The sequence below is a fragment of the Xyrauchen texanus genome, chromosome 6, assembly GCF_025860055.1.
Source record: "Xyrauchen texanus isolate HMW12.3.18 chromosome 6, RBS_HiC_50CHRs, whole genome shotgun sequence".
Classification (NCBI taxonomy): domain Eukaryota; kingdom Metazoa; phylum Chordata; class Actinopteri; order Cypriniformes; family Catostomidae; genus Xyrauchen; species Xyrauchen texanus.
Window position 1 is genome coordinate 4,881,131 of NC_068281.1, and position 17,651 is coordinate 4,898,781.

Below are 17,651 nucleotides of genomic sequence, written 5' to 3' on the forward strand. Positions count from 1 at the left end.
GGACGTCCCATTCAGGGGGCTAGATGGTTGAGGGAGATCCTATTGCGTTTAATCTTTACGTGCTCTAAGATGTCAGAGATAATTTTACATGCTACCATACTGTACAGTTACACCAGAAAAAGACACAAAAATTGTTCATGTCATATATTCGCTTAAAGTATAATGAGATTAGAATTTACATGCTCAATAATTGCAATTATCTTGAATAAATCACAGTTAGATTTGATGATCACTATCAGGTGATGTAATTAACGCAACCGGTCTAATTAATATAGTGTAAGGCAGGGTGCCAATGTGTTTGCATTCAAAGGCAAAGAGCAAATGAAAATCAACAAACTTTCTCGCAATTAGCGACTCTTCCTGAGGCATCACACCCCACTGAGCGAAGACTGCAAATGCACACCTCATTGTTGACTTAGACACATCTGTCCCATTCTCTCCTCTCTCCCATTCAGCTCAGAATCACCTAAGATCTGTATGTAACAAAAGTATACAAATAATGTAACTAGTGTAACATGTTTGGAATCATTTAAAATGTCTCAGTGCGTCTGGTATTGTGCTCTTATTCCCAGGTTTGTAAACTTAATGACAAAGTTATAAGGTCTTTGCCAAATGCTTTATAATTCTGGAGGTACGTCCCAAGGACTTCCAAACCTAACCACTCCCAAAATCCCCTTTGTCCATGGTTTGGGTATTTAAGGAAAGGCAACACATTGCTCAGGGCTCTCTGTAATCAGACGATCCCAAACAGTTTACTGTGTGTAATTTATATCAGGTGATTGATATTCGAATTTCTTATGTTTTGATAAAATGTCTAACTTTGACTTATCACTGTCTAATTGGAATTGATGAATTGATTATGTTACCTGGTCAATAAATTGTCAACATTTGATTTATTCTGACTGACTCTGAAATTGCTTTTCCCAAACAGATTGAACGATTCGTATGTTACCGCAAGTCTGCGTCAGATTAGTGACGGCTAATAATTGGCATCGATTCAAGTGTACTTGGTTTGCAAAGACAAAAAGGAATTTCCGTTTAGAACAGCAAACGCTGCTTGACCAATCTAAATCTGGGTGTCTTACCTCTGTTTTAATTTGATGTTTCTCCAGATAAGTGTACGTGGGAAACCACGCATGGCCAATCCAAAGCTATTATAAGAGAAGTTATGTTGGTCAACTTACATCTGTAATAGTGGCCGTGACCCCTACTGAAGAAAACGTTAAGTTACATTCAAGTGTATGCAATTCCATGGGGCTATACTAAAGTATCTCTGATTGTGTGAACTTGAACGTGACCGATCTCAGGTATATAGCAATTACCTCTGTTTGATGATCCAATACTGGCCGCTTGTGATCGTGAGACCCGCGGTGTAGAGAAAACACACGAGGACCTCAAAGCGACATAGTTTCTTAATCTAAAACGGGTAAAGTATAATTAAAAGAGTTAAAAGAATAATCAAACATTAGCTCACTTTTAATGATACTCAGATATCATTAAAAACCTTTTTCATTTATGGAGTCAGATGAATAAACGAGGTAATACATAAGAGAAAATGTATTTCATTTAATATTGTTGTGTTGCGTAACAAGACAGACAGTAACGCGCAGAGACCTTCACCCGTATTATTGGAGACCGTCATTGGACCGATAAACGGGCTTACAATAGGATTGTGGAATGTTTGTGTTTATACATATTTATTCCTCGCTAATTGCCACAGTTATTATTAGGACGGTCACTCAATTAATTTATCGAATTACATGGTGTCCCAATTAATCGCATATACAAATATTTGCTGAGAAAGCCCCTCGTATAAAAATAATTCAATATATACACTGAAATAATTATACATGGTTCTCTTTAAATAATTACATGCATATATAAATAAAAATATTCAGATAATTAAAATGCATTACATTCTTGTGGCAGAAGAGTTAATCATTGATAAGACAATACAAAATCAGCTTTAGAATACAATGTATTATTTACTACAATATTATTGATCATAAGTCAATCATTGACACACAGTTCACAGTAATCCATTTCACAAGTGCATTTGTCAATCAGTTGGAGATTTATTATGAGGGCTTGTTTAAGGACCGTTAATGTACAGCTGCGTCAGACATGCTTGTGTAGCGTCTCGGGTGTGTTGTGTCATAAACATACAAATTTTAGGTCACTGTGTCAAGTTAAATATAGTTTAATACTTAGAACACATCTTGAGATCTCTTAGTTCAAATTTGCGCTCCATCAAGTGTTTTGAACGCAAGAACGTAACGCATGTTTGTGTTGTGGATGGTTGTTTTCTTCACTGTATAAACTGCGTGTTGCTCATACAGCTGAAGTTTCACTTACTGCCCTCTGGAGTAAACAGGTGGTACTACAAGCTTGCATTTCTCAGGAATCTTCCTTATTACGGTCCGGGGGCATTGCGGTTACTTGCGTACATTTTTTTAACGCAGTATTTTTAATAAAATGAAAAATCGCACTGAATTAAAGCATTAAATCAACAGCCTTAGTCATTATATTATTCTGCAAAACGACAAAAACTGCATAATTCTTGAGAAAAACAGCAGCAAATTTGGTAAATTTGGACCAGAATAAAGAAAAAGTTTCCTGGTTGGACTGTTCTATATGAGAGGGTGCTGGAGTGGAGCGGTTGGAGAATTTTGTTTTTTAAATAAATAAAAAAAAAGGGGGGGGGGGGCTCAGTGACATCAGCTGAAATGGAAAGTTTGTTTCAGAAGCAGAGTTATTACATTGTGATTAAAGATTACGAAGACAATGTCAAGCACAATTAGACCATTTTGAACATGATTTCATGTTGGCTATAAAAGGTGTAAATCCTACACAAATACACTAAACACACTGAAACCTGGTTGTTTTGAAACCTTTTTTTCAAGCAGTCAAAGGGAAGCAAGCAAGTGTGTGTGTGTGTGTGTGTTCCACTCTGCTTCAGACTCCATTCTCATGCTTTTCACACAGGTGTGGAGTTTACCGCCCCACAGCACTTACGCTCTTCCTATCCGGGGGTTTTTGAGAGCGAGAGTGCCCTTTATTGCCCTGCTGAGCGGTCTTCACCTGAGATGTACATTTCACCACCACAATCAGAAATCAAAAAGGAGATCAAAATCACAAGAATAAAGGGCTAAAACAGTAACTGAGTTTTGCTTTTTTCCATCTCTTGCTAAAATGAATAGTTCAAAGAAAAATCCTCTGAATGAATATGAATACATGCAACTCATCTCATATCTTTTCAAACTGGTTGTGGTCGTCACATTGCTGGTTATTTTACTATTTTTGCTTCACTTAAATTCTCATTTAAAATCACCCTCATCTTGCTCAGAACATGTGAGAGGGACACAAAAGGAGTTAGTTAGCAGAATGTGCATGCTGCTCTTTTCCATGCAAAGACAGTGGATGGGGACCAGTCTGTCAAACTAGAAGACCAAATGTACGTTATTATTCACTGAAAATCTTCTGGCCAAGTTCTCCAGGCCGTAGTCGCCATCCACTTTCATTGTATGGAAAACAGCAAACTTGTTACAAATAACTATAATAATATTAAGTTTTATAAAATTCCATCAAACTGAATTGAGTAATCTGTAAATCAAATACAACATTTTTATATTTTAAGTTTTATTCATTTTAGTTAAACATTAAAAAGCAATTCATATTCAATGGAATTATATTAAAAAAAATTTAAATGTGTAAATATCAAAAGTAGGCTAAAATATTTTGTAAAGTTTCAAGTGCATATGGAAGGTAACGGATTAACGGTTGGATGAACGGTTTCTTTAAGACAGATTGTTAAAAAAAGAAAATCATATTCTTGTGCATAACTGTGCAAACATCAAGGGAACAATCTTTACAGTTTATCAAAAGGTAAATAATAATAATAAATTGGTGCATGCCGACAATGTTTACAACATAGTCGTGAGGTTTGCTTAAATCCGAGTCAGAACATGTTAAACCAATAAGAGCATAAACCACAGACACACAATAACATCCTCCGGCAAACTGCAAATCAACCTGCTTCCTCTTACTAAATTAATGCTGACAGATGAACAAAACTGAGAACTCACTGAATGACTGAATAAGCAGAGAACATACACCGCAAAATCCACACACAAAAATAACTGAAGATGCTGTGTTAAAGAGATCATGCCAGAACCATTAGCATTACAGCTATAGGTGCACACGTATGATCTCTGGTGTTAAGCCCATCAGAGCATGTCTTAATATGTATGCAAATTTCTTCATGAATGAAATGCTGCACCACTAAAGAGGGAGCTGCTGTCTATTTTATTACACACACACTTTTTTGGTAAAAATGTTGGTTGGTCATGTAATGTTCGAGAGATCAGATAATTTCTCCAGCATGAAGAAAGGTTCATGCATATTTCTGTAGTTGTTCAGCACAATCCGTTCATGCACTTCCCCTGATAAAAAAATTATAAAGAAGCCATTTTACAAATTTATAAACTTTTCAACTCTACTTCACCTGATAATACGGAAACTAACCACTTTAGTGCAAAACATTAAATGCTATTAGCCCAAACTCATGTACATGGTTTCTAATCTGCATGTACAATTTACTAATCTATTACAACAGCAGATGTTTTTCTCTAGGCCATGACACCAAAGGTACTCCGTAAACTGTGTGAAAATAGCACAGGGATATTTTGGGGAGGACAGGGTTTGGATTGCATCTGCAGCCTTAAGACTGACCAGCAACGGGCCTGGGTAGTTTAGAGAGTATTGACTACCAAGCCTGGAGTTGCAAGTTCGAATCCATGGTGTGCTGAGTGACTCCAGCCAGGTCTCCCAAGCAACCAAATTGGCCCAGTTGCTAGGGTGGGTAGTCACATGGGGTAACCTTCTCGTGGTCGCGATTATTGGTTCTCTCTCTCAATGGGGTGCGTGGCAAATTGTGCGTGGATTTCGGAGACTAGCATGCGGAGTCTCCACTGTCTCACTGCACAACGTGCCACGTGATGAGATGCGCGGATTGACTGTCTCAGAAGTGGAGGCAACGGAGACTTGTCCTCCACCACCCAGATTGAGCGTAGTAATCATGCCACCACGTTGGGCATTTGGGCATTCCAAATTGGGAAAAAAGACCCAAAAATAAAATACAAATAACGGTGAAAAAAAACAAAAACAAATCGTGTCTTGGTTCCTTCCTAAGCCTTAATTTTTTCCAAATAGTTTTTTTCTCTCTACAAAATGCAGTACCAGCCTTGGCCACCAGGTGCAAATATCAGTAAACATGCATTCATTTTGAAGAGAAAAACAAAAATTGGGAGAGAAATGTTTAGGAAGAGAGAGAGAAAAAAAAAAAAACATTAGGCTCAGTAAGGAACTGAGACACCATTTTTTTCCCACCTTGTGGTTCAGTGCTTCTGTACAATTTTAATTTCCGAGAGAACTATTCCTTTAAACTGGAATGAATGCAGGGCGACAGTTGAGCATCAGTAAGAGAGATCATTTCCAGGGCACTCCAGCTAAAAGGCCTTAAAGGAATACTTCACACAAATAATTCTCACCCTCATGTCATCCCAGATGTGTATGACTTTCTTCTGCTGAACACAATGATTTTTAGAAGAATAAACTAGCTCTGTAGGTCCTAGTGAATGGATACCAAAACTTTGAAGCTCCAAAAAGCACAAAGGCAGCATAAATGTAACCCACACAATAAAAAGTGGTTAAATCCATGTCTTCAGAAGCATTTTTAACTATCAATCTCCACTTTCATATTCATATTTGTTTTATGAAACTCACATTCTTAGTGCATACTGCCACCTACTGGGCAGGGAGGAGAATTTATATAAAAAAATAAACTTTTAAAAAGGATATTTAACTGTTTCTCACCAACACCTATCATATCTCTTCTGAAGACATTGATTTAACCACTGGAGACTTATGGATTTCTTTTATGCTGTCTTTGTGCTTTTTGGTGCTTAAAAATGTTGGTGCCCATTTACATGCATTGCGAGGATCATAGAGAGCTAAAATATTATTTTAAAAAACTTTGTATTCAGCAGAAGAAATACAGTCATACACATCTCATCTGGGATGACATGAGGGCGAGTAAAGGATGAGAATTTGAGTGAACTATCCCCTTACAAGATTACAGTACATATTCAATATCAGAGTATGCTCAAAATGATTTATACCAAGAGTTCAGATTATGAGTTCTTTAATATTTGGGGGAAGGGGGGGCTGTACTCACTCTGGCTAGGGATTGCTGAATACTCTGTCGGGCTTTAGCAATGTCCTGCAGGATGGTACTAGCATCTCTTTCCTGGAAGGTTTCAGTGGGGAAAAGAGGCCCATGTCAAACAAACCAGCTAGTGGCTGAATGCGAGCATGCAAGCAAGCATATACAAATGCTGTTAGTGCAGAATATTCAGCACATGGTGTAGTGAGTATAGGGAATAACAAGCATGAGAGATTCATTGGAAAGACCAGAGAGAAAGAAAGATAGGCAGAGGGAAAAGACAAAGAGGCAGAAAAAAGAAAAATACAGAGGCAAGAGCGACAGAAAAAGAGAAAAACAAACAGAAAGAAAAGAGAAATACAGGAAAAAGGATAGCTAAAGATTTTCAGTGTATAATGACTTATTTCCTCACATAAAGCAATCATATGGCTTCAAAACACTTTGATGTAACAAGTCATAGGAACAACTTGTATGGTGCCTTTCTAGAGCTAGACAACTCCAGCCATCAATCATATTCATAATATGGAAAATGTGGCCATTGATATTCTTCAAAAAAGGCCACGTCCACATTAATCAGTTTAAATCTGAACCCGTCATTTTCAGTTTCCTAATGTCATTATTTTCCAGTAAACACTTAAGACATTTAAGTATGCGGTAATGGAGAGCACTTTCGAAATACCAGAAAATGCTGTTCTTGTGTGGATGAGGCATAAACAAAGTAAAAATGTGTGCGGACATAGCCAAAATGTAATCTCTTCTATTCCACAGAGTAAACAAATAGCTTTGGAACAACATGAGGGCAACCAGAGTAAAAAAAATAAAATAAAAACTATTTAATCATTGGCATAAAAACTCAACAACAGTTCCCATGCAGCCCCTAAAAATCTTCCAAGAAGAAATACTAAATGTACAAGTTTAAAGAACAGGTTTTAGATGATCAAACTCATTCAGTCCTCTAGGGGGCAGTACCTGTGGTGTCTGGGGAATGCCATTCGTGCCCTCATAGAAGCACCTCTCCGCCTCATCATATCTGGACTTGTCAAACCAGATCATCTCCTGGGCGAGTGCCTGAAGTCCACTCATTGTGATCCTAAGAAACATGGCAAAAAGGAGACATAAACATTATAACAAGTGTGTTAAAGAACATTCACCATTAAAATGCATGGCTCAACTCAAAGTAAAACAGTCAAATTCAAGTATTTTAATGGAGTAATTGTGTGCCAATTCTCAAAAGCATTAAACATACAAATACAAATCAAGCTGAGCACAAAGCAAGCATATGTGCCGATTGTAGAAGTGAAGATTTCCATTTTGCTACTGTATTTCCACATGCCCATTGCCCCTGGTTCAACATTTACCTTTCATAATTCTTTTGAATTCCAATTCATTTGTGTTTTAATAAAGATCAGGGCTTTTCCTGGTGGCCACTACAGCAAAATCTCAGGATGCCTCAACAAATGTAATAACGTTCAATACTTTTTCGAGAGATATTTGTTAGCATCTCCCGAAGTGCATCAGTACATATTGAACCTTGTTGTATGTTTAAATGTATTTATTTAGTGGGTGCTTTCACATTTATGCATTTGGCAGACGCTTTTATCCAAAGCGACTTACAGTGCACTTATTACAGGAACAATCCCCCCGGAGCAACCTGGAGTTAAGTGCCTTGCTCAAGGACACAATGGTGGTGGCTGTGGGGGTCGAACCAGCGACCTTCTGATTACCAGATTACCAGTTAGGTGCTTTACACCTAACTGGTAACCACTCACCATCACCACTCCTTTTAAATAGAAGACTTTTAAGAGACTTTAGACACTAGTGGAAACAGGTTAGAAGTGCAAAGACATTTAAGAAAATGTTAGCGTTAGTGGGCTCCATTTCCAGAAGTGCACAGAAGACAGAGCGCTACGTCTTATCCAATTTTTGTGAGAGCGCTAATTCTAAGCACAATTTTCCTCCTAGTGGGTGGCAGATTTAGCGCTACCTGTGGATGTACTGCATGTTAATGAAGTGGCGAAAAGCACAATTTGCTATTTTTCATGAGATATGCAATTGTGCCAAGACGTCTGAGAACCACATTTGTTTTCAGCACAAAGTCTGAAATAAAGTTCCAGCATTTGCAGATTCCACCAGCAGGTGGTAATAAAGTTCATGTCCATGAATAAAGTTGGAGGGTAAAATGTTAGGATTTGGCATAATTTGACCACTTTGATTATATGTTCATTTCAGTTAGTGTAATTTGATTTAAAAAAAAAATAAAAATAATTATTAATAGTTTCAAAAGTGGAAAGTGAAGTGCATGCCGATAATCACTATTAATACTCACCATGATTTGAGTCAATAGATGAAAATGATTAATATTTATATTCCCTCTAATTTAATGGAGCCTACAAATCCTGACGAGCACATTTTCCATGCATATACACGGTCATAGAAACATGCTAGACATTCAATAAGGATGCAATTAAATGCACAAAAAAAAAAGTTCAACCCATTAATCGCATACAGTCCAGCAACTTGTTATAAATGCTGTCTTTGTTTATAATGCTGCTACTTGACAGGGAATGGACTATATAATAGAATGCAGATGATTCAATAACTGGAGAAGAACCACCAAATTAAATTGCACTTGGCCCAGCCAATTAGCGCTTTGAGTGCGGAATTACACTATAAATCACTTGCATCTAGACTTCGCAGATGCACGAAAATATCAAAACTTAAGGCCATAATGCTCAGACTTTGCACGTGACTTTAAGCATAGTGCTGCGCTTAACGCACTTAAAATAGGGCCAATAAGTTGTCCAAGTCTAGTGTTATCACGGTACCAATACCATTAAACAACACTTTTAATAACAAAAGTTAAAACATTAGCAGCAGAACTAAGAACAAAATCTGCCATTGAGCAACACTTTAAATATATTATTTTTGAATTATAACAAAACTGTACAATGTATGCTTAAAGTATTTTTGAACACTTATATAAGATTTACTTCAACTTTTACTTTAAGTTTTTAACAAGTACTAAAACTAAATAAACAAGCATACAATAGAATGAATAAAAAACAATTTCCAAACTAATGTGCAAATTGCTCTGAGCGATTGATGAGCGTCCCCAAGGTAGTCTCTCTCTGCCGGGTGCGGTTTCAATCTCTCCCCTTAGATCGGGACATTCGTGCAACTCATTGAAGAGGCACCGACCACACAGAGAAATGCCAGTTTCTGAGTTTAAAGTTATTAACATGAGCTGCTTCTGTATTATTTGAACTTTAATAAAAGCTATAACAAATTCAATATAACTGCATTTGTAACGCCGGGATATTTCTTTTAAAGAGCTCCGGCTCAGCTTATTCCACAACGAGACCGCTTCTGAATTTATAATTTTTTATAATTCCCTAATATTTTGGGATCTACATAAGATGAAGCTGTGAAAGTTTAGAGTGCATCTGGACTGTGATCGGTGTAATCCTAGCTCTCGCGTCATTAGTTTTACGATAAATGAAATCAAACGACTATTCGACAATGGACCTTGTCGATAACATCGACTAATAGTTTCAGCTTTTAAACTAACCTGCTTTGGTTGCTTTAATTAATCCGGGTGTCTGTCTTTCATGTGCTTTATTAAGTTTGATGCGTTTCCTCCTCTCGTCAGAAAACTGTGAAAGCAGCGTTTACAAGGTTTACTAGGTTTTTGCTGATCTATGATGTTTCTCTTTTCATCAGCCTCAAATACAAAGAATTTCCAAACCTGGCTTTTTCCACTGTTCTTTTAAACAAGATTTAGTTGAGACTCCGCTGCAGCTTTGCTTGTCGCCATCTTTTGCTTGTAGTGAGCGTTCGAAAGTTCCCGACTCTGCATGGGTACCGGGTAGACCCGGTACGCTGTACTCCGGTACCTTCAGAAATTCTGGTATCGTAAAACATTTTTTTGTTTCAGTACCGGTATTTTTGACAACACTATTCTATTGATATTGGAAGTTCCATTCACAATGTTTCCACCAGTATAACATTTCACACAAGTGTTGTCCCTTGTACGGAGTAAAACCGGTAACGCCATACACCGTGGCAGTCCTACTGTCCTGTGTACAACTATAATAGTCTGGTCTGGGTCAGCCACCAAATCAGACAGAAGGAAACAACAACAGACAGTCAGGACTGCTGAGAGGATTATTGGTGCCCCACTGCCCACCCTGCAAGACCTGTACATCTCCAGATTGAGGAAACATGCAGGTAGAATCACGCTGTACGCCACACACCCTTCCCACACCCTATTTGAACTGTTGCCCTCTGGCCGGCGCTACAGTGCACTGAGCACCAGGACATCCAGGCACAAGAACGTTTTTTTTACCCTCAGGCCATTTACCACATGAACAATTGAACTGCCTCAAGAATCCCCCATAGTGCAATAATGTAAATACATCTCATTGTAAAGGGATTAATGGAAAGGAGTCTCCAGTCGGCCTTTATCACTCACTGATGCTGGATTAGCCTGACTAGGGGTGGGGTGTGTGGAACCACGACCCGCCCCTCCGCCCATCACACTCATGTACATATGTCAATTAACAAACTAAAATTCTATTCAATAACTGTACATACCTTGCACATATATTACCACTTCTTTGCCATTCTGTTATATGTTACTGTAAAGAATACCATGACATTACCATGCAAGTGTCCAAAACATCATAGAAACAATATGGTAGTTTTTTGTTAGGGAAGAACTAACCTGTTTAGCACTTTTATTTGTATTAAGCATGACAGAGAAGAGGACCTTACACCAGCGTTTCCCCAACCACTGTGCCATGGCACACTAGGGTGCCGTGAAAGATTGCCAGGTGTGCCATGTATTAAGCATGACAGAGAAGGGGACCTTACACAACAGTGTGCGTTCATAAATATGTGTGACAAACAGTTGGTGAGAACTTCACGGTTCAATACATCTCTATTAACAACATCTGTGCCAGAATGTTGATTACTACAGAAAATAATTTCCACATAAAAAAATATTACAAATAATGTTCATCCAATGAAAGTCAATGGGGCAAGGCATTGCACTGGAATAAACATTAAAATAGACAGTTGTCAAAGTAAAGCCACAAGACCTGAACTAACACGAGACTAGTGAGATAAAACTGCTCACTAACTTTGTATGTGCGAAATTATAGTTAAAACTCCTGTCATGCGCTAGCCCAATTTAGACATACATACATACATACACTTAGAAAATAAGGATGTTTACTTCATCTTCACCTGGGGGCTTTTATTTTGACACCGAAATTACCGTTGTATTTACTTCAAATTCACAAGGAGCTTTTATTTCGGCACAGCAAAGACAGTGTATTTTACGGTTTACAATGTTCTACATTTTCTGAAATGCTGTAATCTGTGCCTCTTTTGTAGATTTGTATAATAACTGGTAACGTTACTAACTTTTGGAATTGTGCGAATGCTTGAACCTGCATTACTTGGATTTCACAATGCATGTGAACTGATCTGAGAGCGCTGCCATGCGCGAGCACACAGATCAGCTCATCTCTACTTTGTTCTGAATAACACAGACAGTGTTTATCGGCCTTTAAATCACAGCCTTTTGTGGATTAATAAATCACATGACCAACTCACCATGTTGATGTTATTTTGATTAATTGTGCTGCCCTGAAGGATCGTGCAAGTAGTCTATTGATGAGCTTTTATGAAATTTAATGGCCAAATGAAAAGCACATTTAAATCAAATTGCAATATTGGTCAATTTGATATCCGCAAAATTCTCGAACATCTCCGTTCATTTCTACAAAGTTGCTTTCAAAATGCAAATTTCTTCATGTTTTAATTGGTATTGATGTTGATCTAAATGAATAATCTAGAGATGAAGAACACTCAATTGAGTCATTTATCGGCACACCGTTCTTGATTGGCAGCATTACGTGAAATGCACTGTAGAAAAAAAAAAACCATGTTGAACACCCATCTATTCACTTCAGTAAAATGCATATGTAGACATGCTTTTTATACATGAAAACATACGAACGTTATTGAAAATCATCATAACCATAAGACCATTATTGTTGTCTTTTGATAAAACTCATTTCTCACAAACTGTATGGAAATTATAGATTTGATCTTATAATGCTTAAAACCTCTACTAAAGACTCTTTGTAGGTCTGTAGACATATACATTTTAATGGATTAAAATTATTTTGATCGTTGATTCGGTGACCAAATCATTTCATCAGTTAGTCACTTCGACACATTTAAATCCCACAATGCACCATTGTCATTATTGTAATTTATTAAATGATATATTGAAGGACCAGCTTGTGATTGTCTTTAATTGTCATGTGTGAAACAGAAACAAGTGTTCCACAAGATGCCCTTTATTTTTGCAGCTAAATTTGCAATTATTTTGCAATACTTGAATCTATAAAAAAAAATATAATACTTGTATATTAATACATACTGTATGGAAGAGACCAGACATGAGCTTTACTCAAACCCAAATAAAGAGATGCAAGCGCACACACACAAACAAATGTGCCTACGGTGGCACAAGAAGTTAATAAAACAATGGGGGGGGGAAAAAAAAAAAAAAAAAAAAAAAGAAATATGTACCCAAAATAGACCTACAAAATATAGGCTATATAATTGGGGAGAGGTGGTGGAGTAGTGGCTAAAAGCACAGGGCTGTTAATCAGAAGGTCGCTAGTTCTAACCCCATGGCCACCACCATTGTGTCCTTAAGACACTTAACTCCAGGTTGTTCCGGGGGGATTGTCCCTGTAATAATTGCACTGTAAGTCGCTTTGGATAAAAGCGTCTGCCAAATGCATAAATGTAAATGTGAATTGAATGTATCTGTAGATGTTAGCCAGCTACTGGCCCAGTTCCAGATCAAAATCACAGAGGGTGCTTCTGAAAATAGTGGGGGTGCTCTGAATAAAGTGGAGATGTTTCGATATTGCACTTTTTTTTTTATCGATTCAATCATGTTTAAATGCTACTAAACAACAAAGAACAAATTTGCATGTACAAAACATTTATTGCTTTGTTTTTTTAAACATGATCGGTCACTGAAATGACAGCATATGCTGCACCTGCAGATTAGGACATACATTGATGCAGCATTTTGTGTCTTCACAAAATGCAGGGATTTTTGTGTGTTTGCTGGGGTTCAAGGAAATCTGCTTGCCAATTTACAGAATTAGGCTTACATATTCAATTGAGCAGGTGTGTGCGATTATTTTGGAACGGAGGCCACATCAGCCTTTAAGAAGATCCTGGAAGAGAGAAGATAAAACTTTCGTCTAAGCCCAGAAGTAGTAGTGCACTCATGACTCAATGAATGATGCACAATTTTCTGAAGTGTATACAGATTGATGGGACCACATACTTTTCTATCATTTGTAGGGCTGGGATAAACTTATTTTTTAAACGATTAATCTAACGATTCATTTTTCCAGTCCGATTCGATTTCGATTCGATTATCTCCCCTTAATTGACTAATAGCAATTTGTACATGTTGATTTTACTCAATGAAAAAAAATGAATTCCTAAACATTGCAATATATGTTTATTGCTCTTAAAATTCCAAAATAAAAGACTATACAAGTGCAAAGTAATGCATTCTTAGTCAGAGGTAGCATTCAATAAAACCTTGAAGCCTTGAAAACACATAGGCCTAGTTTACTGAAAAAAGTGCATCTTGTAATTCTTCTTTCAGATTAAAATAACAACAACTTGATGTCTAGCATTCAATAAAAAAATAAAAAGGTCACCCAAAATACTTGTTTAGAGCAATTGAAAGAATACAGTAACCAATGTAAACTTGAGGGCTTTAAGCGAATACAGAAGTGCTTTTCCAACAAAAAATAAATAAAAATTAACAGCGACAGTGGGAGCCAGCAGCCTGTCATGGCATCCTTCCTGAACCAACAGAATTTAACATTTTTGTTGAAAACACATAGTCCTAACTTACTGAAAAAAGTGCATCTTTTAATTCTTCATTCACATAAAAATAACAACAACATATAGTAATACACTCTGCCACTCACCTTTTTCATAAACTCAAAAATAAAATTAAGTAAAAGTGTACAAGAGCAAAATAATGCATTCTGATGTCTAGCATTCAATAAAAAAAAATACAAAGGTCACCCAGCCACCCTTTCTTAGAGCTATTGAAAGAATACAGTAACTATTGTAAACTTGGGGGCTTTAAGCTAATACAGAAAGTTCTTTTCCAACAAAAAATAAATAATGAAAATAAACATTCAGAATTCAACATTTATGTTGAACATACTGAAAAAAAGCATCTTCATTCACATGCAAATAACAACTTGCACTGACACTTTCCTTTCACCTTAAGAATACTGTGTGTGCGTGTGTGTGCGTGCGCCTCTTCAGGTGCTGGTGCATTGCCGTGGTGCTAGAATGGAAGGCCATCTCCATTTTGCAAAGACGACATATCACGAAATTGTTTCCTTTAATGTAACAGAATTCCCATACTTTAGAGGAACGAGTGCATGCCGCCTTGCACTTCTGATAGTCTGAGGAGCCACTCGTGTTGCTACTACTCTCGGGCGCCGCCATCTTTGTTTTGGGTCTGACGAATCGACGCGCATATTTTGCGTCGACGTATTTTTGCGTCGACGTCATCGTCCCAGCCCTAATCATTTGTTAATAAAACCAAATTTTACCATACTTCAATGCAGTGGTAATTTAGTAACATTAGGAAATTATAGATTCTAAAAGCTTATTTTAATGTTCGCTACAAAGTGGATAAAGTTACATGCTCATGGGTCATGATATGCATCTCTATGTTTTTTTTTGGCATCCCATTCAGGACACAATTTAATAAAACCGGCTGCATGGCATTGATAAATGATTACTGCCAGAGTAACATTCTCATATAGGTGTGAGGGACTTCAACATTTTACACCTAACACAAAGAACAAACATTTTCCTCAATCACTTGGTTTTGCTCGCATGTCCCGTCGATGTGCGAATGATGTGAAGATCTATTGGTATTTTACTAATAATTTTGCTCGCAGACATGGAACTAAACAGCACACGCAGCCACATGAATGGACACGGAGAACTGCATCACACTTTTCTGCACACTATAAGAGATCCAAAACAGAGACGGATCCTCACCAAATACTGACTCCGTGATCAGAGTCTGGCCACAGAAAAAGGCCGACACAGACAAACATGGCTTCCAAAAGAAGAACGAGTCCGTGTTCACTGCGACACGGGTGAGGTCGAGACAGACACACTCAGAAACCAATCACTGCCTTAAATGTACTTCATTCACTGCGTCAAATCGACCGGAAGTAATTCATTTTCTATGACAGCCAGCGTCTCTCGGCGGCGCGGCGAGTCTTGGGCGGAAAGTTCAAGTGCAGCCAACATTATGGTAATGAGCGGTTCGGTGGAAACCTATTGGAATATAGAAGTGCTCCGCTCTAGCGAAGTCTAGAGAACTCAACCGCGTAAACTTTGGTTCCCACCAAACATTCCCACAAAATGGAGGAGAAACTGATTATTGCCGTGGCGGGTCTTCCCGTAATATTTGATCTGTCCCCGTTTGCTTACAGGGGGATATAGATATATATAAAAATACGATGCGTGGACAAAGGTGTCTGAAATTGTTAGTGTGCCAGGTGAGTTGATGAAGTGGATATTATGGTTCATATAATATTATATAAAAATATACACTACTTGTGATATGTCATCAAAAAGATACCGGTCGACATGTCTGGATGTTTTGTGGCCCCAAAACAAAGCACTCTCAACGAACGTTGCCGCCTATTTCAAATACGTCAGAGCGTCCACAAATTTGAGATAACGTTGTTGGCAGGGCAGCCAGAGCGAACTTTGACGCTCTCGGCGCATCTGGTCTGAATGCATGGTTAAGGAACAGGAATCGGAACCAGAATCATTACATTACTCACGATTCCCATTCACACCGATAATGTCGCTTCTGAAGATATTAACCTCTGGAGTCGTATTACTTTTATGCTGCTTTTGTGCTTTTTGGAGCTTCAATGATATGTTACCCATTCAATTGCATTATATGGACCAACAGAGCAGATATTCTTCTAAAATCTTTGTATTCAGCAGTGGGGAAAGAGTCACATCTGGGATGGCATGAGGGTGAGAAAATGAACTACTCCTTTCAGTAGGAACTTTTACCATTCAGTCTTTAGAACATGGAAAACCATTTTGTGAAACATCAAAAAACTTTCCCTATAAAACTCGTGCACACCCAAAAACTCGCAAAGACCTGCAGGTCAGGATTAGATGACACATACAGATCCGTTGCAGATGCTTCAATGACTCGCCCCGTTTACGAACCCATGAAACACAAACTGTAACATTGAACTACATACTGCCCATATGAATAGCTTCATGTGAATATAAACTCAAGAAAACAAACTGTAACAGGTGTACACAAACATTGACCCCTCTAAAGTGAACACGTAGTTTTATTCACGCCAAAAAATAAAAAAGGCGTAATCGTGAGTGATGCAATATAAAGGGTGATGAAGTTCATGGAGGTTTAAATGCTGCAGATTTAACGCGTTTCACACGCAGCCACGTGGCGCGACACGAACAGCGGAACACTTAAATAATGCCGCGATAAAAATGACACATATTTACAACTTTCGTGCTGATCAAAATTAAAGTTTAACTTACTTTTGAAGAGTTTGATAAGTTACAGGTGGATCGATTCAACTTCTCCGCTGGACTCTTTTCACAGAAAGGGTCTGACAGAGGCGGGTAACATGAACTTATAGGTGCCAGAGGTGTATCTTTTAAAATGGTATCATCCATATGATACAATACAATTCAGATTTAACGTTTTTAGCACTAACAATGCTTTATACTTCCAATAAAGTGAGCAAATATTTGTACATTTTAGTAAAGTATATACACTGTATAAATACTGAAGTGCAGCACACCCCTCAGGACATACATGGTACATTCCAGTTGAGTTGCAACTTTCCGTCCTGATCCAGCTCTCGCAGACGAGCTTGAACAGTAGCAGCTGCTCATTCAAATAGGACTAATTAATTTATAAATATAATTTAGTAATAATCATTTTAGTGTAAAACTCAACGGTTAGAGTTAAATATATTTAAATATAGCATGATATCCAGATATCACGCTTAAGCTTAGGCTATTTAAATATTATTTTATAATAATAGCTTATTTAGGCTACTTGTCCTGTAATTTTTTTTGTTTTTTATTTACTTACAGGGGCAATGCACATTAATAAACATGACTGTAAATGTGCTAGAATTAGCCAAATGACTATTTTTCATCTGTAGACCCTTGATAGAATGTTAAAAAGTCACCCTAAAAAACATATGCCTATTATATCAATACAATAACAAGGAAAAACTAAAACAAAACTACATGATCAAATACTAAT

General features: G+C 37.5%; 1 protein-coding gene across 4 annotated transcripts in view; it reads right to left on the bottom strand.

Annotated features, from left to right (window-relative positions):
* Positions 1-16,994, bottom strand: part of LOC127645662 (elongation factor 1-delta-like) — a 21,072-nt gene extending 4,078 nt beyond the window's left edge. The window contains exons 1-4 of one of the 4 annotated variants that reach the window (XM_052129346.1): positions 16,913-16,994; positions 7,193-7,313; positions 6,236-6,307; positions 3,016-3,081 (exon numbers count right to left, since the gene is read on the bottom strand). In XM_052129346.1, the coding sequence (XP_051985306.1) occupies positions 3,016-3,081; positions 6,236-6,307; positions 7,193-7,306 (252 nt within the window). In that variant the 5' untranslated portion in view covers positions 7,307-7,313; positions 16,913-16,994. The remainder of the gene's footprint in view (positions 1-3,015; positions 3,082-6,235; positions 6,308-7,192; positions 7,314-16,912) is intronic. The other 3 variants (XM_052129348.1, XM_052129347.1, XM_052129349.1) reach the window with 3 other exon arrangements.
* Positions 16,995-17,651: the final 657 nt, after the last annotated feature.